At 62.0% G+C, this 22880-nt stretch overlaps 1 protein-coding gene across 1 annotated transcript in view; it reads right to left on the bottom strand.

Moving 5' to 3' along the window:
• The window catches only part of CAD (carbamoyl-phosphate synthetase 2, aspartate transcarbamylase, and dihydroorotase), a 36501-nt gene extending 24720 nt beyond the window's left edge, over positions 1 to 11781 (bottom strand). The window contains exons 1-12 of the mRNA XM_074991571.1: positions 11658 to 11781; positions 10179 to 10318; positions 9446 to 9575; positions 7800 to 7942; positions 6548 to 6689; positions 6300 to 6471; positions 5782 to 5967; positions 5354 to 5466; positions 4864 to 5006; positions 3144 to 3275; positions 2392 to 2625; positions 1683 to 1904 (exon numbers count right to left, since the gene is read on the bottom strand). Of these exons, the coding sequence (XP_074847672.1) occupies positions 1683 to 1904; positions 2392 to 2625; positions 3144 to 3275; positions 4864 to 5006; positions 5354 to 5466; positions 5782 to 5967; positions 6300 to 6471; positions 6548 to 6689; positions 7800 to 7942; positions 9446 to 9575; positions 10179 to 10318; positions 11658 to 11739 (1839 nt within the window). The 5' untranslated portion in view covers positions 11740 to 11781. The remainder of the gene's footprint in view (positions 1 to 1682; positions 1905 to 2391; positions 2626 to 3143; positions 3276 to 4863; positions 5007 to 5353; positions 5467 to 5781; positions 5968 to 6299; positions 6472 to 6547; positions 6690 to 7799; positions 7943 to 9445; positions 9576 to 10178; positions 10319 to 11657) is intronic.
• Between the last annotated feature and the right edge of the window lie 11099 nt (positions 11782 to 22880).

Below are 22880 nucleotides of genomic sequence, written 5' to 3'. Positions count from 1 at the left end.
GTTCTGGGTCACAGCTCTGCAGCTGCATGACCGATGTATCGGTGCTACTCTTCACAATAGGCCCTGTGGCGCCACCCCCGCCAGGATGAATGGATTACAACAGACCTAGACGGCCAATACACACGTGAGGAATTTGGGACCGGCTCCTGGGACTCATCCAATGGCATTTGGCCACAGCGGCTCACCTGGGTCAGGTGACACTGACCCTCTAGGGCCTGACAGGAAGCAGAAAAGGCTTTTCCCCACCACAGGAGAACACTGTAAAAGTGGCCCAGCGGCGCCCACCTGGGGCCCAAGTCTTCATTCTTCTGCTCCTGTCTTTGTTCCTGTTCCGAGGACCCACGTTCCAGCGTGATGTGATGGAGTGGGGGATGGGTGTGTGTCTGTGTGGGGCTCACAGAGGGTGGGGGGCTCCTGCTGGGGGTAACCTGGCACCCAGGTGACACCTCTGGGCTGCAGACAAAGGGGGAGGTGGAGCCTGAGGGCTTTGAACTGGAACTGGGAACTGGGATGCAGTGAGTCTGGGCTGGGAGAGAGAGAGAGACAAAGGAGGGGGCAAGGCCCCGGCTCTGGGGGCCCCTCGGGGCCTCCTCTCCCCAGCATGGATGGGACTGGCTGTCTCTGCTGGCTGCACTGACTCCTCTGTACGACGCTGTGTCTTGTCGGCTAATAAACCCGCTGTTCTCCTGCTGAGTGAGAGTCACTCCTGCCTGCGGACGGGGGCAGAGCTTGGGGACCCCGACCCCCATCACACTCCTGCCTGCAGACGGGGGCAGAGCTTGGGGACCCCGACCCCCGTCACACTCCTGCCTGCAGACGGGGGCAGAGCTTGGGGACCCTGAGTTCATTACACGTGCTGACCCCAGCTGGCCGGATCTCCTGCTCTCCAGGCACTACGACCGTGTGACCTGGAATCTCACCCCTTACGGGCTGGGCCTTCAGAGACTTGCAAGGAGCAGCACAGAACATCGCTGGCTGCACCAATAGCTGTAACTGATGCACATAAAGGGTCACCTCAGCCACCCTGCTCCCCCCTCTCTCTGTCAATAAACCTTTAGCTGTTTAGAGCTGAAGGCCCAGCCCAGCGGGCTGGTTTGGGTAAGACCCAAGTGTACGTTGACCTGGGACTGCGGCTGGACCCATTGGAGCCTGGAAGAACCTGTGTGCAGCTGGTGAAATCGGAAAGAGGTTCCTAAAACCTGAGCAGGGGCTGCTGGTCTGGGTGGTTAGAACAGCTGGGCAGTCTGGGGGTTTGCGTGGGGGGCTCTGGCTGGCAGAGGAGCTGTGGTGGCTGGCTGGATTTGCCTTAGGGAGAAGGAAACCCCAGCCTGGGGCTGTGAATGGTCCAGATTTAAGCAAAGGTGCCTGGACGGATTTCTCTAGCTGTGCCCAGAAGCCCCGTCCTACCACAAACCCACACAGCCTGGGGGCACTGCAAGGGACAGGCCCGTCTCATCCCCCCGCCCTCGGCGGGCTGACCGGCTCGGTCAGAGACGGCCACAGGCCACCACCCAACTCCCCGTCGGCCTCATGGGGCGCCAGGGCTGGCAGAGGCCTCCAGCCCAGAAAGACGCAGGAGGCCAGGGAGCCAAGGGGGATGGGCCTCTTGCTGCAGCTCCCAGGAAGGGCAGCCTAAGGAATGGTCTGCCCCCCGCCCCGCCCCATCCCGCCCCACTCCTTACAGTGATGCAGTTGTTGTAGGCATCCCGCACCACCTCGTACTCTATCTCCTTCCAGCCCTTCAGGGACTTGTCCACCAGCACCTGCGAGGTGTGCGCGAAGGCCTGGCTCACCAACGCCGTCAGCTCCTCCTTGTTGTTGGCAAAGCCCGAGCCCAGGCCCCCCAGGGCATAGGCCGAGCGCACCAGCACAGGGTAGCCCAGCCTCGCCGCCGCAGCCTGAGCCTGCCGGGACCAGGAGCAAGGAGTCAGAGGAGGTCCAGGCCGCATGACTGGGGCTTGGGGTAGGGGCTGCCCTTTGGGGGAGCAAGCAGCAGCAGAGACGGGGAACAGGGGCCAGGGGAGAGACCGTGAGTCTGGGTCAGGTGAACTCGCTGAGCAGAGCTAGCGGCTGAGACAGGAGCCCAGGGGCACGGAGGCGTTGGGGCCGCATGGATGACCCCAGAAGGACAGCAGGACCCCAGGGCTCTGCTCGCCAGAGGGCCCCCGAGGGACCGTCCCACAACTGGGCACAACCGGGATCATGGGGACCCCAGCAACCAATGCCCCTCCTGCATGCCTGCTCCAGGGAGAAGGGCCCAACCCCCCCTCGCTGGGCTCCCCCCGTACCTGCTCCAGGGAGAAGCGCCCAACCCCCACACCCCGCTGGGGTCCCCCTGTACCTGTTCCAGGGAGAAGGGCCCAACCCCCCCTCGCTGGGCTCCCCCCGTACCTGCTCCAGGGAGAACGCTGCCTCACTGGGCGCCACATGCTCATCTATCTCCTCCATCTTCTCCACGAAGACCTTGCGATCCTCTGTCATTTCGATGGAGGCCATGGGCGTGCCCAGCACCCGCACGCGGTACTTCTCCAGCACCCCACCCTTGGTCAGCTCCACCCCACAGTTCAGCGCCGTCTGCCCCCCGAAGGTCAGCAGGATGCCATCTGGACGCTCGTTCTTGATCACCTGGGCGCCCGGGGGGGCCGTGAGCAAGGAACCCTCAGGGAGGGTCCAGGAGTGGGGTCCCTCCCTAAGCCAGGAACCCCTCGACCTCGGGGAGGGTCCAGGAGTGTGGTCCCTCCCTAAGCCAGGAACCCCTCGACCTCGGGGAGGGTCCGGGAGTGGGGTCCCTCCCTAAGTCAGGAACCCCCCTCGACCTCAGGGAGGGTCCGGGAGTGGGGTCCCTCCGTAAGCCAGGAACCCCACCCAGCCCCCACCCTTGGGACAGTTCCAAGTGGCCAGTTCTCGCCAAGTGTTTTTTCAGGGAACCGTGGACTCCTGCCTCTCCCTCAGCCACCGCCGCACCCCAGGGGCTCCCCACAGCCACCGCCCCACCGCGCCCCAGGGGCTCCCCAGCACCCCCCCACGCCCCAGGGGCTCCCCACAGCCACCGCCCCACCGCGCCCCAGGGGCTCCCCAGCACCCCCCCACGCCCCAGGGGCTCCCCTGGGCCCAGGTGGAGCTTGCGAGCCCCCAGGGCTCACCTGCGTGACGTAGTCCGGCGTGATGGGCAGGAAGTAGACCTTGTCGGCCAGCCCCTTGGAGGTCTGCACCGTGGCGATGTTGGGGTTGATCAGCACGGTCTGGATGTTCTCCTCCTTCAGCGCTTTGATGGCCTTGAGGGCAAGGGGAGCCCTAAGAGAGCCGCAGGGTCCCTCTGCCGTCCTGAGCCCCACATCCCTGTGCGCCCCACATCCCTCCGCCCCGCAGCCCTCCACAGCCCTCCGCGCCCCGTATCCCTCCGCCCCGCAGCCCTCCGCTCGCCCCGCGTCCCGTATCCCTCCGCCCCGCAGCCCTCTGTGCGCACCACGCCCCGTATCCCTCCGCCCCACAGCCCCCTGCCTCATATGCCTACCTACGCCCTATATCCCTCCGCCCCCACAGTCCTGTGCACCCCACGCCCCGTATCCCGCCACCACACAGTTCTCTGTGCGCACCATCCCCGTATCCCTCCTCCCCACAGCCCTCTGTGCACCTCACACCCCGTATCCCTCTGCCACACAGCCCCTCTGCCCCATATGCCCACCTACACCCATATCCACCTACCACGCAGCCCCCCACCTCATACGTCTACCTACGCCCTGTGAGCACCATCCCCCTATCCCTCCGCCACGCAGCCCCCCGCCTCATACACCCACCTACGCCCTGTATCCCTCCGCCCCACAGCCCTCTGTGCACCCCACGCCTGTATCCCACCGGCACGCAGCCCCTGCCACATATGCCTACCTATACCCTGTATCCCCCCGTGCCCCAGTCCTGTGCGCACCATCCCCGTATCCCTCCACCACGCAGCCTCTCTGCCTCATACGCCTACCTACACCCGTATCCACCTGCCACGCAGCCCCCCACCTCATACGTCTACCTACGCCCTGTATCCCTCCGCGCCCCACAGTCCTGTGCGCACCATTCCCGTACCCCTCCGCCACGCAGCCCCCGCACCTCATACGCCCACCTACGCCCTGTATTCCTCCGCCACACAGCCCCCGCACCTCATACGCCCACCTACGCCCTGTATTCCTCCGCCACGCAGCCCCGCACCTCATACGCCCACCTACGCCCTGTATTCCTCCGCCACGCAGCCCCCGCACCTCATACGCCCACCTACGCCCTGTATTCCTCCGCCACGCAGCCCCGCACCTCATACGCCCACCTACGCCCTGTATTCCTCCGCCACGCAGCCCCCGCACCTCATACGCCCACCTACGCCCTGTATTCCTCCGCCACGCAGCCCCCGCACCTCATACGCCCACCTACGCCCTGTATTCCTCCGCCACGCAGCCCCCGCACCTCATACGCCTACCTACGCCCTGTATTCCTCCGCCACGCAGCCCTCTGTGCGCACCATGCCCTATATCTCTCCGCCCCAGGCCCACCGCCTGCGCGCCAGCCCTGCCCTGTATCCCTCCGCCCCAGGCCCACCGCCTGCGCGCCAGCCCCGCCCGTATCCCTCCGCCATACCCATCTTTGCCAACCCATCCATACCCCTCCAGCCCTTTCCTTCAAATCGCTGCCCCTTCTTCTTCCCCTTCTCTCCCTTTCAGCCAACCCTGGCCCCAAAGCCCTTCACCTCTTTGCTCAACCCCCACCCCACAACCAACCCTCTGCTGGGGGACGGAAAGCACCGTGTCAGCCGCAATATCTACCCCAGTGCCCTGATCGCTCAGCCACCCTCCTCCCCCGTCCCTTTCACCGCCAGGGACTCACCTGGGAGCCAGAGTAGTCAAACTCCCCGGCCTGCCCAATGGAGAGGCCCCCCGAGCCCAGGATGAGCACCTTGCGGGGCCGGGCTGTTTCGCTGCCCGCCACAGGCTCCTTGCATGGCAGCCACTCCCGCAGCCTCTCACGCACTGGGGAGAGAGCCAGGCCCAGCAGCCGTCAGCCCAGCCAGCAGGTCACAAGGCCTTGGCCACGCTTCCGCTTCAGACCCCTGGGGCCAGCTCTCCCACCACGGGCGCCCCAGGGACAGCAGAGCTCTCAGGGCCAGGGACCCGACGGGGCAGCCCAGAGCTGTGTCCAGCACCTGGGCCTCTGGCCCCATGACAGTTTCCCCGCGGTGCCCGCATGGCCCCAGGCACTCCCAGGGGCCCTTCACCAGCCCCAGGGCACCCCCAGGCCGGCCAGGCTGCGGGGGCTGGGTGTCTCCTCCCGTGGGCAGCACCCAGCTCCCTGCGCCAGGGCCAGCCCAGGCCCCTACCTGTTCTGGGGCTCGGGGCGCCAGCGCTCATGTCCCGCACAGTCTCCAGGAAGACGTCAAAGAGGCCCTCAAGGTCTGTGGGGCCGGCCCGATGCTCTGGGTGAAACTGAACGCTGCACGAGAGCAAGTGTGCCGGGCCGGGTCAGGTCAGATACGCCATGCCGCTCCCCTCTGCCCCCAGCACGGGGGAGACGCAGCACCCCCGCCCCCCGGCCCGGGTCAGACACAGCCCCTCACCCCATGCACGCCCCGGCCCGGGTCAGACGCAGCCCCCCACCCCATGCACGCCCCGGCCCGGGTCAGATGCAGCCCTCCCTCCCCCAAAAGCCCCAGTCAGACCTGCCACTCTCCCCCTTCCCTCCACATGTGCCCCCACCCTGGCTCAGCTGCTGGCTGCCCTGGCTGAGGCCCTGCGCCTGCGCTCCCACCTGAAGAAGGGCAGGGTGCTGTGCACCAGGCCCTCGTTGGAGCCGTCGTTGGCGTTGGTGAAGAGGGCAGCCCAGCCCGGGGGCAGGCTGCCCGGCTCCACCGCGTAGCCGTGGTTCTGCGAGGTGATGAAGCAGCGCTGAGAGTCCTCGTGTGTGCAGGGCTGGTTGTGGCCGCGGTTCCCATACCTGGGGGCGCGGGAGGTATCAGCTCACTGCTGGCCCCAGAACTGCGGGGAGCTCATGGCCAGCTGACCATAGCCACTCACACGGGCAATTCACCCCAGGCCAAGGCGCCAACCCAGGGGCCAGGGGCAGCTGCCAGGAACAGCCCCTGCCTGTAACCCCGAGGGGCGGCAGTGTCGGAGGGAAACAGAGCAGGACGCTCGATCCCCAGGGACTCCACGCAGACCCCAGGAGTGTCACTCGCAGGGCCCATTCGGTTCAGGGAACCGGACCCGCGCTGGGCCCACGTTTCTCCCCAGCCCCCCGCTGGCTGCCACGGCGCCCCCCGCACTCACTTCATCTTGTAGGTCTTGGCCCCGACGGCCAGCGCGAGCAGCTGGTGCCCCAGGCAGATCCCGAAGAGGGGCTTGGGCTGGGGCTCGGCCAGCAGGCGCCGCAGGCTGGCGATGGTCTCCTGGCACAGGAGCGGGTCTCCAGGGCCGTTGCTGACAAACAGCCCATCAAACTCTGCAGGGACAGGACGGGTCAGCGGCGGGGTCGGCACCTGCCCCCCACTGCTCCCCCCGGGCCCCCGCGCCCTCACCTGCACTGTCCAGGGGGTGGTCCCAGGGCACCACAGTCACGGCCGCCCCCCGCCGGCACAGGCACCGCAGCTGGTTGTACTTAAGGCCGCAGTCCGCGGCCGTGATCCTGAGCGAGCCGCCAGGGTTGAGCACTCGGGGTGTCTGCAGAGACAAGAGGCCAGTGCAGGCCAGCTGAGCCCCTGCCGCAGCCTCCCTTCCCCGCACCGCAGGGGCGCGGCTCAGGGACCAGTGCGAGGTCCCCGCTCGCCACGGAGACGCAGCCCCACGGCACCAGGAGCACCCAGCACCCAGCCGGGGCTCGCCAGGTCACGGGGTAAAGCCAGAGCAGCTCGCACCGTCTGAGCGCCCGCTCCTCAGGCCTGCCCAGCTGGCTGGGGACGCCCACGTGTGATGGGGGGGAGGGCCTGTGTGAGTCAGGCTGGATGCGAGAGACAAGCAGAGCAGCTCCCAGTGGCTGAGGGTGACCCTGGGGCTACAACTGGCAGGTAACACCTCTGCCCTGAACAAAGAGGAGGGAGGAGCCGAGCTGGGTTTGAATCGGGGACGGCAGTTAGAGGCTGGGGGGAGAGGAGCTGGAAGGCAGCCAGCCTGAGGAGGGGGAAAGCTACACCCCAGAGGGGCACCCCTCGGGGTCTTCTCCCCAGGACGGGCTGGAAGGACTGTCTCTGGCTGCTGTACTGTCGCTTCTGTGAGAAACTGGGCATCTGTTGCCTAATAAACCTGCTGTTGTACCTGCTGAGTGAGAGTCTCTCCTGCCAGCGGATGGGGTGCAGTGCAGGGGGACCCCTGAACCCCATCGCGCCATGGGCCATGCCCACAATGAAAGGGCCCGAGATCCCCCCTGCTGTGGCGGGCAGGCCGGGGATGGCAGGGCCCATAAGACACAATCCACCCTGCAGGGAGACGGCTTCCCAGGCCAGGGGATCCGTCAGGCCAGTGGCACCCGCCCTTCACGCTCTCCCGGGCAGCCAGGTCCCTGGGGCTTCCCCAGCCAGGTTCCCCCAGCTGCTCCTTCCAGCCCAGCCGAGCCCTTGACAGCAAAGTCCTCCCTCAGCCAGGCACCAGCTGCTCCAGGGCAGTGGGGTCACGGCGCAGCCAGAGCAGCCAACTCTTTCTGCCCAAGCCAGGAGCCAGCCCCATGCCAGGCACTGCCGAGCTGTCACCCGGCGGGGGCGGCCTCAGCCCCCGGACCAGACACCCCTCTGGCCCCAGGGCACCCCCACAGCAGGGCCAGACCCTGCCCAGTCGTACCTTCAGTGACACCTCCCGCACCAGGTGCTGCTTGCTGGGGTCCTCGAAGGGCAGGGTCCCCTCATCACTGCCGTCCAGCACCAGCCTGCCCAGCAGCGTCCCCTTCTCCCGGATCCGCTTCGTCAGGGCCCTGGTGTCCACCCCTGGCAGGGAGCCCAGCCTCAGAGAGTCCCCCACGGCCAACCCTGCGCCGAGCCCGTCCCCTTCCCTCCTGCACCAGCCCCGCGCCCAGCCCCCGTCCCCTTCCCTCCTGCGCCAGCCCCGCGCCCAGAGCCCGTCCCCTTCCCTCCTGCGCCCAGCCCCGCGCCCAGCCCCCGTCCCCTTCCCTCCTGCGCCAGCCCCCGTCCCCTTCCCTCCTGCGCCCAGCCCCCGTCCCCTTCCCTCCTGCGCCCAGCCCCCGTCCCCTTCCCTCCTGCGCCAGCCCCGCGCCCAGCCCCCGTCCCCTTCCCTCCTGCGCCCAGCCCCGCGCCCAGAGCCCGTCCCCTTCCCTCCTGCGCCAGCCCCGCGCCCAGAGCCCGTCCCCTTCCCTCCTGCGCCCAGCCCCGCGCCCAGAGCCCGTCCCCTTCCCTCCTGCGCCCAGCCCCGCACCCAGAGCCCGTCCCCTTCCCTCCTGCGCCCAGCCCCGCGCCCAGAGCCCGTCCCCTTCCCTCCTGCGCCCAGCCCCGCGCCCAGAGCCCGTCCCCTTCCCTCCTGCGCCCAGAGCCCGTCCCCTTCCCTCCTGCGCCCAGAGCCCGTCCCCTTCCCTCCTGCGCCCAGCCCCGCGCCCAGCCCCCGTCCCCTTCCCTCCTGCGCCCAGCCCCGCGCCCAGAGCCCGTCCCCTTCCCTCCTGCGCCCAGCACGCCCCAGTCTGCAGCCAGCCCCCGTCCCCTTCCCTCCTGCGCCCAGCCCCGCGCCCAGCCCCCGTCCCCTTCCCTCCTGCGCCAGCCCCGCGCCCAGCCCCCGTCCCCTTCCCTCCTGCGCCAGCCCCGCGCCCAGCCCCCGTCCCCTTCCCTCCTGCGCCAGCCCCGCGCCCAGCCCCCGTCCCCTTCCCTCCTGCGCCAGCCCCGCGCCCAGAGCCCGTCCCCTTCCCTCCTGCGCCCAGCCCCGCGCCCAGCCCCCGTCCCCTTCCCTCCTGCGCCAGCCCCGCGCCCAGCCCCCGTCCCCTTCCCTCCTGCGCCAGCCCCGCGCCCAGCCCCCGTCCCCTTCCCTCCTGCGCCCAGCGCGCCCCAGTCTGCAGCCAGCCCCCGTCCCCTTCCCTCCTGCGCCCAGCCCCGTGCCCAGAGCCCGTCCCCTTCCCTCCTGCGCCCAGCCCCGCACCCAGAGCCCGTCCCCTTCCCTCCTGCGCTCAGCCCCGCACCCAGAGCCCGTCCCCTTCCCTCCTGCGCCCAGCCCGCCCCAGTCTGCAGCCAGCCCCCGTCCCCTTCCCTCCTGCGCCCAGCCCCGCGCCCAGAGCCCGTCCCCTTCCCTCCTGCGCCCAGCCCGCCCCAGTCTGCAGCCAGCCCCCGTCCCCTTCCCTCCTGCGCCCAGCCCCGCGCCCAGAGCCCGTCCCCTTCCCTCCTGCGCCCAGCCCTGCCCCCAGAGCCCACAACCCCAGATCTCGACTCACCCCACAGCCCCCATCCCAGCCCCTGACCCCGGCACCCCCCACACGCCTGGCTGCTGCCCACCTTCCAGCCCAGGAACGTTCTGCTCCTTCAGCCACTGGCCCAGCGAGCGGGTGGCACTCCAGTGGCTGGGGGTCTGCGAGCACTCGCCCACAATGAGCGCCGACACGTGGATCTTGCTGGACTCAAACCACTGTGGGGCAGAGCAGGGCGAGTCCCTGGGTGAGCACCACAGGGCCCACAAGCTGGGGCACTGCCCCACCCCCGGCAAAGGGCCCCCCACACTTACCGGCCTCACGGGGTCCCCAGGCAGAGCCGCTGGCAGCCCAGGAGGAAGAAGACAGGGTGCCAGGGCAGGGGGCACCCATCCCCACACACTGGCCATGGCAGCCTCTCGCATGCTCCCACAGTGGGGCACTGGGGGGGTGCAGAACCCCTGCCCCTGTGCCACCCCACAGCCTGACCCACCCCCACCGCCCCACTCCACAGCCAGCCCCACCCCAGTCTGCAGCCACATCCCCTGCCAAGGGGCACGCTGGGTTCGGGCTTGCCCTGGTCCAGCTGCTCTCTTGCCAGCTCAGGGCAGAGGCAAGACCCACTGCTGCAGAGCTCAACAGGTGCCAGGCAGGTGGCCAAGGGCAGGACCCAGCTGCCTGGCACACCCAGCACACAGTACCTGCTTTCCCTGGCTTGGGGCACTGTGCCCCAGGAGAGCCTGCCTCTTCCCACCGCCCGCCCCTGGAGCCCGAGCCAAGCCCCCGTGCCGATGCCCGCAGGCTACCCTGCCTGTGCTCACCCTGCTGAGGCCAAACTCATCCGGCTCCTCCGGCGGCACCCCGTAGTTCCCGACCAGCGGGTAAGTCAGCACCAGGATCTGCGACTTGTACGAGGGGTCTGTCAAGGCCTCGGGGTAGCCCACCATGCCGGTCTGGAACACTGCAGGGGACGGGGGACATCATTCAGCACAGCTCGGCTGGGGGACCCCGGAGCGCCGCCCAGCACAGCTCGGCTGGGGGACCCCGGAGCGCCGCCCAGCACAGCTCGGCTGGGGGACCCCGGAGCGCCGCCCAGCACAGCTCGGCTGGGGGACCCCGGAGCGCCGCCCAGCACAGCTCGGCTGGGGGACCCCGGAGCGCCGCCCAGCACAGCTCGGCTGGGGGACCCCGGAGCGCCGCCCAGCACAGCTCGGCTGGCGGCTGGGGGACCCCGGAGCGCCGCCCAGCACAGCTCGGCTGGCGGCTGGGGGACCCCGGAGCGCCGCCCAGCACAGCTCGGCTGGCGGCTGGGGGACCCCGGAGCGCCGCCCAGCACAGCTCGGCTGGCGGCTGGGGGACCCCGGAGCGCCGCCCAGCACAGCTCGGCTGGCGGCTGGGGGACCCCGGAGCGCCGCCCAGCACAGCTCGGCTGGCGGCTGGGGGACCCCGGAGCGCCGCCCAGCACAGCTCGGCTGGCGGCTGGGGGACCCCGGAGCGCCGCCCAGCACAGCTCGGCTGGCGGCTGGGGGACCCCGGAGCGCCGCCCAGCACAGCTCGGCTGGCGGCTGGGGGACCCCGGAGCGCCGCCCAGCACAGCTCGGCTGGCGGCTGGGGGACCCCGGAGCGCCGCCCAGCACAGCTCGGCTGGCGGCTGGGGGACCCCGGAGCGCCGCCCAGCACAGCTCGGCTGGCGGCTGGGGGACCCCGGAGCGCCGCCCAGCACAGCTCGGCTGGCGGCTGGGGGACCCCGGAGCGCCGCCCAGCACAGCTCGGCTGGCGGCTGGGGGACCCCGGAGCGCCGCCCAGCACAGCTCGGCTGGCGGCTGGGGGACCCCGGAGCGCCGCCCAGCACAGCTCGGCTGGCGGCTGGGGGACCCCGGAGCGCCCCCCAGAAGCCCTGCACAGATGAAAGGTCCCCAGGGAAGAGCTAGGAGCGGGACAACGGGAGGAACCCGGCCTCGGGCACGCCCCGCTCTCAGCCCCAGAGCTGTCCCGGCCCCAGGCACCCCGCAGGGAGCAGAGACCCCGTCCCGCGCACCCCGGGGCACCCGCCACCCGGCGGAGCTGAGCGGCTCTGGGCAGAGGGAGCAGCCGGGCCGGGCCGGGCCGGGCTCTCCCCTCCCCCCGAGCTCGCCCCAGGCCCCATCCTCCCGGGCCTGCCCGCCCCCGGCCCGGGCCTGACCCGGACCCCGGCCCTTCCCGGGCTTGTGTCCCCACTCATTCCTCCAGCCCTCTTAGCATGGGCCGGGCCCGCCCCCCCCGGCTCGGCTCGGCTCGGCTCGGCTCGGCTCGGCGCTCACCCACTTCCCCGGCGGCGCAGCGCTGGGCCCCGAAGGGGCGGCCCCGCAGCACGGCCCCGTCCCGCAGCACCAGGCTGCCCATGGCGGACACGTGCGGAGCCGGCGGCGCCTGCGGGACCTGCGCGCTGCGAGCCGGATGCAGACGGGGCGGGGCCGGAGCTGGAAACCCCGCCCCTACCACAAACCACGCCCCCTGATCCCAGCGAGCTCCGCTCCGCCCCGCCCCAAGCCACGCCCCCCGATCCCAGCGAGCCCCGCCCCCAAACCACGCCCCCGGCACCCAGCGAGCCCCTCCCCACCCCGCCCCCAAACCACGCCCCCGGCACCCAGCGAGCCCCTCCCCACCCCGCCCCCAAACCACCCTCCCGCACCCCGCGAGCCCCATTGGGTTTGGTTGAGGACACTTAGAGCCTCCCGTGGTGGCTGCGCTGCTCCCCAGAGCTCTGCACCTAGTGTCAGCAGCTTCTGCTGCAGGGGGGCCCCATTGTGGGGCAGATGCCCCTTTCCCCAGCACCCCAAGGTGGCAGCCCCCACTGCCGGCAAACACCACAATGGGCCAGCTGCCTCGTCCCCTGGGGCCCTACACTTGGGGGGCAGCTCCTGCTGCAGGGAGCACCCCCACAGGTTGGCTGCCTCATCCCCTGGGGCCCTACACTTGGGAGGCAGCTCCCGCTGGCAGGGAGCACACCCACGGGTCGGCTGCCTCGTTCCCTGATGGGGCAAAAAAGGCCTCAGCCATTTAGCCCCAAAATGTCAGATTCTCCAGGCTGTTACACAAAGGTTGTGGTCTACCAAAGAGCAACGTGAATGTGCAGTTGCAATGGGTTTGTTCTGTTACTCACGCTCACTGCTGTAACCAAGGGGTGCTGCTACCACAAGCTGTGGGATTGTACCATGTACTGAATGTTGGAAAGAGCCGTGTGACATGTTGACATTGATGAATAACAATGAGTTGTGTGTTGAAGGAGTTTGTAATTCTGAAATGTCACCGCTGTTCCCTGTAACTAGTCTTGCAACCTCACACGAGGAACCTTCCAAACCTATTGTGTGGCATGGAAGGGGAAACTGAGGCACACAGCCATTGTGGTGGTCTGGCTAAATGCCGAGGGTGGAAGCATTTGTACCTTCCTTTACTGGACTGTAACTGAATTCCAAACATTGGCTGGAGCAGCCGTGTGGGCTGGTGGGCAGACGGGGCAGGGCCCAGACCAGAGAGGAACTGTTTGATCAGCTGGTGCTGCAGCAGCTGTACGGGCTCTGCCTGCCCGACCTGAGAACGTGGCTGACGGACCGGAGGACGAAGCAGAGAAACCAACCAACGCGAGGGAACTAAAGGGACTTACCCGGCTGCATCACATGGAAGGGGCCAATACCAAGCTCCTGATGTAGAGCCTCCCCCTGCAGGATTACAACATGGAGGTGGTAACATCCAGGGGAGCACCGAGGGTACAGCCGATCCCTATCATGTGGGGAGGGCCCCAAACTTCCCCAGGTCACTGGCTAAGTGACCCCCACTCAGTTCGGTCTGGAAGGGGTGAGAGATGTGATGGAGTGGGGGATGGGGGGGTGTGTGTGTTGGGCTCACAGAGGGTGGGGGGCTCCTGCTGGGGGTAACCTGGCACCCAGGTGACACCTCTGGGCTGCAGACAAAGGAGGAGGTGGAGCCTGAGGGGTTTGAACTGGAACTGGGAGTTGGAAGCAGCAAGTCTGGACTGGGAGAGAGAGAGACAAAGGAGGGGGCAAGACCCCAGCTCTGGGGGCCCCTCGTGGCCTCCTCTCCCCAGCATGGATGGGACTGGCTGTCTCTGTCGGCTAATAAACCCGCTGTTCTCCTGTCCAGTGAGGCTACGTCTACACGTGCCCCAAACTTCGAAATGGCCACGCAAATGGCCATTTCTAAGTTTACTAATGAAGCGCTGAAATGCATATTCAGCGCTTCATTAGCATGCGGGCGGCAGCCGCGCTTCGAAATTGACGCTCGTCGCCGCCGCGTGGCGCGTCCAGACGGGGCTCCTTTTCGAAAGGACCCCGCCTACTTCGAAGTCCCCTTATTCCCATGAGCTCATAGAAATAAGGGGACTTCGAAGTAGGCGGGGTCCTTTCGAAAAGGAGCCCCGTCTGGACGAGCCGCGCAGAGGCGAGGAGCGTCAATTTCGAAGCGCCGCTGCCGCCCGCATGCTAATGAAGCGCTGAATATGCATTTCAGCGCTTCATTAGTAAACTTCGAAATGGCCATTTGCGTGGCCATTTCGAAGTTTGGGGCACGTGTAGACACGGCCTGAGAGTCACTCCTGACTGTGGACGGGGTGCAAAGCTTGGGGACCCCTGAACCCCATCACAAGGGGACTGCCAGTGGCAGCAGGAGGGGAGCGCCACCCCTCCCCCTGGCCCAGGAGCCCTGCTTCGCCACGCCAGGGAAGTGGGACTCAGTGGCTATGGGGTGCGGCAAGCGGAGTGGGCTGCTGCTGGTGCTTGGGGGTACCCCAAGAGGAGACAACCTCCCAAGCCTGCCCCTGTTGCCAAGTGTGGGGAGGAGTAAGGGGCACAGCAGGGTGGGGTGATGCTTAGGTCCCCGACACCTTCGGGACCACCCAACACGCAGGCCACACCCCCGGCATGAGAAAACTGTCTAAGGCAAGCAGGGACTCTGAGAAGGACTTGGGGTCAAGCTGGGTCAGCTGTGCGACAGGTGCTCACGAGGACAGGCTGTGGTGAATGGGGCGAAGCCATCGTGCGACACGCAGGCGGAAGAGTTGTGATGAAGCGGGGGGTGCGTGTGACACTCAGGCGGGATGTGTGTGTGACAGGCAGAGCAGCTCCCAGCGGCTAAGGCTGACCCCGGGGCTGTACCCTAGGCTGGCAGGTAACACCTCTGCCCTGAACACAGAGCAGGCAGGAGCCGAGCTGGGTTTGATTCAGAGGGGGCAGTTAGAAGCTGGGGGAGAGGGAGCTGGAAGGCAGCCAGCCTGGCGAGGGGGGAAGCTACACCCCAGAGGGGCACCTCTCGGGCTCCTCTCCCCAGGATGGGTTGGAAGGACTGTCTCTGCCGGCTGCACTGACACTTCTGTGCTGAGCTGGGCCTCTGTCGCCTCATAAACCTCCTGTTCTCTGATCCCACTGACAGAGACCAAAAACTACAAGATCTCTACCAAATATTCATAAACCTGAATTACCCACCAGGAGAAATAAAACAACAATCGACAGGGCCAGACGAATACCCAGAGACCAGCTACTCCAAGATCGGCCCAAAAAAGCCAAGAACAGAACACCACTGGTCATCACCTACAGCCCCCAACTCAGACCACTGCAGCGAATTATTAAAGACCTACAACCTGTCCTTACTCAGGATGCCACACTCCAGAAGGCCCTGGGTGACAGGCCTGTTCTCTCCTACAGACAACCTCCCAATCTGTATCAAAAGTCAGGGTATGTCACATCCACTGACTTCCCTATGTCCACAGAGCTTGTTACCTCATCACAGAAGCTAATCAGATTGGTCAGGCAGCACTTGCCCCTGGTGAATCCACTTTCCCCTCTTCCAAGTGCTCCAAATTGGGTTCCTTGAGGATCCCTCCATGATTTTCCCAGGGACTGAGGTAAGGCTGACGGGTCTATAGTTCCACGGATTGTCCTTCTTTCCTTTTTAAAGACAGTCACTACGTTTGCCTTCTTCCCATCACCTGGGACCTCAGATCCTGATTCAAAGACGTCAGGTTATGGAGAATCCACTACTTATACTAGCTGCACCCAGCCACTGACCCAGGACCCATGCCGCAGAGGAAGGAACCTGCCCCCCCACCCCCGGGTGGTGCCTCCAGAGTGCTTTCTAGTGCCTCAGCCGCCCCGGTTCAGTCCAGCTGTGAGACTGAGACCCAGGAGGCACCAGAGCTGCCACCGCAGCTCTCCAGAGCTGCAGAGATTTGCTTCGTGATGGATTAGATCACAGGAGCCCCTTGGGGCTGTCACCTGGTGCACCAGTCACACCCCTGAGTCTGCCTGCCCTTGGGGCGCCTCGCCACCCTGAACTGTGGGCTGGAAGCTCTGCTCTTCCCCAGTCAAGCCATGGGGCTGGGGTAACAGCCCCCTGTACAGCAACACAGACACAGAAATAGCTCAGCTCTAAGGGACGGTGCCCAAGAGCCCAGCTCCCAAATGGACCAAAACCCCAAACAAATCCGTCTTACACAGCACACAGAGAACACTCGTAGGATTTGCTCCCTTTATCAGTGAAAGACACACATGCGACGGTGCCCCCTTCTCCCCCCAGCAACGACTTACCCTGGGCTTGATAATAACCAAAGTGTTTTATTAAGTCTAAAAGCAGGATTTAAGCGATTTCAAGTGAGAACAGACAGATCAAAGCAAGTTTACTAAGCCATAATAAACAAAAGGTGCCAGCTAATCCTAACACCCCCCAGAGAAATTGTTTCAAAGTGTATTCCTAACCTTTGTCCCTGTTCCAAACAAAACCCTTCAAGGCCGAGTTGAGCTTTGTCCCTGGCCTGGGCCCACAGCTTTTGAGAGCTGTTTCCAGGTGTCTTCATGTGTATCCTCCTCAAGGAGAGGTCGCTGGACTGGATGACCTCTGAAGGTCCCTTCCAGTTCTATGAGATAGGGCTAGCTCCATAGACAGATAGCTATAAAAGCCAGCTGCAGAGGAATGACCGATGGCCCTCCAGTCCTGGCTCATGCAGGCTTTTCCCGGGGTGGGAGTCCGTTATTTCATATCCCACCCCATGGAAAAACACCACATACAAGCTGCGTTCCAGCACCTGGTGACGCTTCTTTCTAGGACCAACCGTAACCACCCACAGGCACACTCGAACCTCAGCCCTTTGGAGCGTAGGGCAGGAGCCACTAAACTGAAAGCCCCTTGGATGGGGGTGACACACCCCCCTCAGTGTGTGGGTCACTTAACTGCAGTCTGGGCAACGGGACCAACAAAGCCATTTCCAGCTCACGGTCTTGAGCACTGGGCTGTGATGCTCTCCAGCCGGCTCACCTGACCAGAACTGCTCCACACCTGGTACTTCTCCCGGGGTACACAGGCTGACCTGCGCGCAGACGCACAGTCCGCACGGCCGGCCGAGTGTAACTCTGCCAACGATGCCTAAAGCGACAGCAAGTTCTGCATATTCCCGAGCCAGTTTTCAGAAAGCGACGCTCCCCGGCTTGGAGCCAAATCCACTGCAGCGTTGCTGCCTCCCGTGCGAACGCTGCCGGGGTCCCCTCGTGGGGCTGCAATGCCACGCTCCTTGGGACTGGGGTGGCATCCGCCCAGACCCCTTGGCAGGGCCCACCATGGCTGCCGCACGAGGAGGGGTGTGCAACGGCAGCCATAGGAGGCGAGATTAAGGAGACTGGGATGTCTCAGCTAGAGAAGAGGTCGGGGGACGCGACGGGTGTGGGCAAAGGGCATAGAGACGAGTTATTTACGCAGCCCTGCAGCGTGAGAACTCGGGCGCAGCTGATGACGTGAAGGGGCAGCAGGTTGAACACGCACACGAGGAAGCGGCTCTCCACACAGCGCCAGCTCGGCCCATGGACCCCTGGCCACAGCAGGCTGTGAGCAGGCCTAGAACAGGGTTGGAAGCAGAGCTGGGTCCATTCATAAGAACGGCCATACTGGGTCAGACCAAAGGTCCATCCAGCCCAGCATCCCGTCTGCCGACAGTGGCCAATGCCAGGTGCCCCAGAGAAGGAGACCAGAAGACAATGATCAAGTGATTTATCTCCTGCCATCCATCTCCTGCCCTTGTACTGAAGGCTAGGGCACCATACTTTATCCCTGGCTAATAGCCATTTATGGACCTAACCTGCAAAAATTTATCAAGCTCTTTTTTAGAGTCCTGGCCTTCACAGCCTCCTCCGGCAAGGAGTTCCACAGGTTGACTGTGCGCTGTGTGAAGAAAAATTTCCTTTTATTAGTTTTGAACCTACTACCCATCAATTTCATTTGGTGTCCCCTAGTTCTTGTATTATGGGAAAAGGTAAATAATTTTTCTATATTCACTTTCTCCACACCATTCATGATTTTATATACCTCCATCATATCGCCCCTCAATCGCCTCCTCTTTTCCAGACTGAAAAGTCCCAGTCTCTCTAGCCTCTCCCCATATGGGACCCGTTCCAAGCCCCTAATCATCTTAGTCGCCCTTTTCTGAACCTTTTCTAATGCCAATATATCTTTTTTGAGGTGAGGAGACCACATCTGCACGCAGTACTCAAGATGTGGGCGTACCATAGTTTTATATAGGGGAAGTATGATATCTTTTGTCTTATTATCGATCCCTTTTTTAATAATTCCTAACATCCTATTTGCATTACTAACTGCCGTTGCACACTGCGTGGATGTCTTCAGAGAACTATCCACTATAACTCCAAGATCCCTTTCCTGATCTGTCGTAGCTAAATTTGACCCCATCATGTTGTACGTGTAATTTGGGTTATTTTTTCCAATGTGCATTACCTTACACTTACCCACATTAAATTTCATTTGCCATTTTGCTGCCCAATCACTCAGTTTGCTGAGATCTTTTTGTAGTTCTTCACAATACCTTTTGGTTTTGACTGTCCTGAACAACTTGGTGTCATCTGCAAACTTGGCCACCTCGCTGCTTACCTCATTTTCTAGATCGATGAACAAGTTGAACAGGATCGGTCCCAGGACTGACCCCTGGGGAACACCACTAGTTACCCCCCTCCATTGTGAAAATTTACCATTTATTCCCACCCTTTGCTTTCTGTCTTTTAACCAATTCCCGATCCATGAAAGGATCTTTCCGCCTATCCCATGACCACCTAATTTACATAAAAGCCTTTGGTGTGGGACCATGTCAAAGGCTTTCTGGAAATCTAGGTACATTATGTCCACTGGGTGCCCCTTGTCCACATGTTTATTAACCCCTTCAAAGAATTCTAATAGATTAGTTAGACACAACTTCCCTCTGCAGAAACCACACTGACTTTTGCCCAACAATTCGTGCTCTTCTACGTGCCTTGCAATTTTATTCTTTACTATTGTTTCTACTAATTTGCCTGGTACTGATGTTAGACTTATCGGTCTATAATTGCCAGGGTCTCCTCTAGAGCCTTTTTTAAATATTGGCATTATATTGGGCGTCTTCCAGTCATTGGGTACCAAAGTGGATTTAAAGGATAGGTTACAAACCACTGTTGTTAACTCCGCAATTTCACATTTGAGTTCTTTCAGAACCCTTGGGTGAATACCGTCCGGTCCTGGAGACTTGTTACTATTCAGCTTATCAGTTAACTCCAAAACCTCCTCTAATGTCACTTCAATCTGGGAGAGTTCCTCAGATTTGTCACCTAAAAAGGCTGGCTCAGATTTAGGAACCTCTGTAACATCCTCAGCCGTGAAAACTGAAGCAAAGAAATCATTTAATCGCTCCGCAATGGCACTGTCTTCCTTGATCGCTCCTTTTATATCTTTATCGTCCAAGGGCCCCACTGCTTTTTTAGCAGGCTTCCTGCTTCTAATGTATTTAAAAAACATTTTACTATCGTTTTTTGAATTTTTGGCTAGCTGTTCCTCAAAATCTTTTTTGGCTTTTCTTACTACATTATGACACTTAATTTGGGAGTGTCTGTGTTCCTTTCTATTTTCCTCACTGGGATTTGACTTCCACTTTTTAAAAGCTGCCCTTTTCTCTCTCACTGCCTTTTTAACATGGCTGTTTAGCCATGGTGGTTCTTTGTTAGGTCTCTTACTGTGTTTTTTTATTTGGGATCTACATTTAAGTTGGGCCTCTAGTATGGTGTCTTTAAACAGTTTCCGTGCAGCTTCCAGGGATTTTAGTTTAATTACTCTACCTTTTAGTTTCTGTTTAACTGGCTTCCTCATTTTAGTGTAATTCCCCTTTTTGAAATTAAATGCCAGAGTGTTTGACCGCTGCGGTGTTCTTCCCAACACAGGAATATTAAAAGTTATTATATTGTGGTCACTATTTCCAAGCGGTCCAGTAACAGTTACCTCTTGGACCAGATCCTGCGTTCCAGTCAGGACTAGATTGAGAATTGACTCTCCCCTTGTGGGTTCCTGTACTAGCTGCTCCAAGAGGCAGTCATTTAAGGCATCAAGAAATTTAATCTCTGAATCCCGTCCTGAGGTGACATGTACCCCATCAATAGGGGGATAATTGAAATCTCCTATTATTACTGTGTTTTTTATTTTGATAGCCTCTCTAATCTCCCTTAACATGTCAGCATCACTATCACTGTCCTGCTTAGGTGGTCGGTAATATATTCCTAATGCCATATTCATATTAGAGGAATGAATTGTTATCCATAATGATTCTATGGAACATTTTGATTCCTTTAGGATTTTTTCTTCATTTGATTCTATATTATCCTTCACATATAGTACCACTCCGCCACCCGCACGACCTGTTCTGTCTTTCCGATATAATTTATATCCCGGTATGATAGTGTCCCACTGATTGTCCTCATTCCACCATGTTTCTGTGATGCCTGTTATGTCAACTTCCTCCTTTGATATGAGGTACTCCAGTTCACCCATCTTATTAGACAGACTCCTAGCATTTGTGTAAAAGCACTTTAAAAAACTACCACTATTTATATGTCCGCCTTTCACAGACGCCTTGGATTTTTTTATATGCGATTGTTTCACATCGATCTTGCCCATATATTATTTCCCACGTTCCCTATCTGACTAACTTCTAGGGAATCCCTATCTATGGAGCCTCGTGTAAGAGAAGTCTCCATCCAATCCAGGTGCTCCCCCGCACCAATCGGCTTTCCCCCACCTCTTAGTTTAAAAACTGCTCTACGACCTTTTTAATGTTTAATGCCAGCAGTCTGGATCCACCTTGATTTAGGTGGAGCCCATCATTCCTGTATAGGCTCCCCCTACCCCAAAAGTGTCCCCAGTTCCTAATAAATCTAAACCCCTCTTCCCTACACCATCGTCTCATCCACGCAGTGAGACTCTGAAGTTCTGCCTGTCTATCTGGCCCTGCGCGTGGAACTGGAAGCATTTCAGAGAATGCCACCATAGATGTTCTGGATTTCAGTCTCTTTCCTAGTAACCTAAATTTGGCCTCCAGGACATCTCTTCTACCCTTCCCTATGTCATTGGTACCGACATGTACCACGACCACCGGCTCCTCCCCTGCACTGCCCATAAGTCTGTCTAGATGTCTCGAGAGATCCGCAACCTTCGCACCAGGCAGGCAAGTCACCATACGGTTCTCCTGGTCATCACAAACCCAACTACCTATATTTCTAATGACCGAATCCCCCACTACTAAAACCTGCTTCTTCCTAACAGCTGGCGCTCCCTCCCTGGGAGAAGTATCCTCGGCGCGAGAGGATACCATAGCGCCCTCTGGAAGGAGGGTCCCAACTATGGGATGGTTTCCCTCTGCTCCCATTGACTGCTCTCCTTCCCTGAGCCTTTCATCCTCCGTAACAGCATCAGGACTGTCAGATTGGAGGTGGGACACCCCTACTATGTCCCGGAAAGTCTCATCAACAGACACCTCTGCCTTCCTTAGCTCCTCCAGTTCAGCCACCCTGGCCTCCAAAGCACGCACTCGGTCTCCGAGGGCCAGGAGCTCCTTGCATCGAGCGCACACATACGCCACCTGCCCACAGGGTAGGTAGTCATACATATTGCACTCAACACAATAAACAGGACAGCCCCCACTCTGCTGCTGGGCTTCTGCCTCCATTTCCTACTCTAATTGTATATGAGGGTTTAATTAAATGTTTCAGATAGAGGTTGTTATAAAGGATTTAAGTTTAAGGGCAATAGAAGTCACTGGCTCCCTCCAAGCTTCCCCTCTAATCTCCCCTCTCAAAACTCCCTCCTGTTCACAAGCACCCGGTCGCAAAGCTCCCTGGTCGCTTACTAGTGGGGTTTAAGTGCTCGGCCTCCCTGATAGCTCCTCCCTCTGCCTACAGCTCAGCCAAGCAGCACACGGTGTTTCAGAGGACAGGCCCACCAGTGGCTGGGCAGGGCTGGTGCCCCGGGCTCTGTCTGTCAGGGGCTGGCAAGAGAGGACAGGAGAGGGATCGCTCTGGTGATTCCTGCTCTCATCACTCCCACTGGGCGCCAGCGACTGGCCTCTGCCGGCAGGCAGGACACAGCTGGACGGACCTTTGCTCTGACCCACTGTGGCCACTCCTGTGCCCTCCTAGCCCCAGCACCACTGGCGTAAAGGGCCAGCCCCTGTGCTCCTGCCTCCTGCGCTGCCCCTGCTAGCTCTGCAGAGCCCCGCCAGCTGAGCCTTGCCTGGGGGTAGCCCAGCCTGCATAATGCCCTTGGGGCCCCGAGCTCCCAACTCCATCAGCATCTCCCCCACTGCAGAACCCCTAGAATGGCCTGGGGGACCTCTGGCACCTGCCACTACCTCTGGGGGCCCAGGGAGGGGCCAGAGCCAGGGACTCTGCCCACCACAATTGGCGCTACAGACTCCCTTGGCACTGCCAGCTCTCTGCCCTGGAGTGACCACGAGCACCCAGGCTGGGTCCTCTCCTGGTGCATGACAGCGGCTCCCTGGAAAGGCGCCCCCCAGCTGCCCCACACCCCCCAGCCGGGCAACACCTACCTGCCCCGCACCCCCCAGCCGGGCAACACCTACCTGCCCCGCACCCTACAGCTGTCCCACACCTCCCAGGCACGCCCCCCAGCCCCCCCATGCCCCAGGGACACCTGGCCGCCCCTTGCACCACTGCTGAGACCTCACCCACGGAGCCTTGTCCCTGCTCAGCGGACATGCCTACAGCCAGCTGCACAAACCCCAAGCTGTCTCGCAACTGGGCTTCTGCATTGGCTGTGGAAGCTGGTTTACGTGTCCATTGCCACAGTTTGCACCTAATGTGAGCAGGGGGAGACGAGGCAGCTACTGAAAGCTGAGGATGTCCTGAACCGGCGTGTGCTACTTCTCTGTCTGTGCCGTGCGGAGGCAGAATCACAGATTTTAGCTCGGTGGCTGGTAGCGACCTGTTAGCGCTAAGGTACAAACGGGATGTGCGGTTGGTGGCCTCTCCAGCCAGGGCATTGGCCTAAGACAAAGACCTAGACGGTCAATACACACAGGACAAACCTGGGACCGGCTCCTGGGATTCACCCAACGGCAGAGCACGACCACAGCCCACCTGCGTCAGACGGTCCAGACAGCCAGCGCCTGCTGGGAAGGGGAAAGGGCTTTTCCCATCACAGGGGAAAACTACACCAGT

Source organism: Carettochelys insculpta, chromosome 3 (assembly GCF_033958435.1).
Source record: "Carettochelys insculpta isolate YL-2023 chromosome 3, ASM3395843v1, whole genome shotgun sequence".
NCBI classification, from domain to species: domain Eukaryota; kingdom Metazoa; phylum Chordata; order Testudines; family Carettochelyidae; genus Carettochelys; species Carettochelys insculpta.
This window is presented reverse-complemented; position numbering and strand designations above follow the sequence as displayed.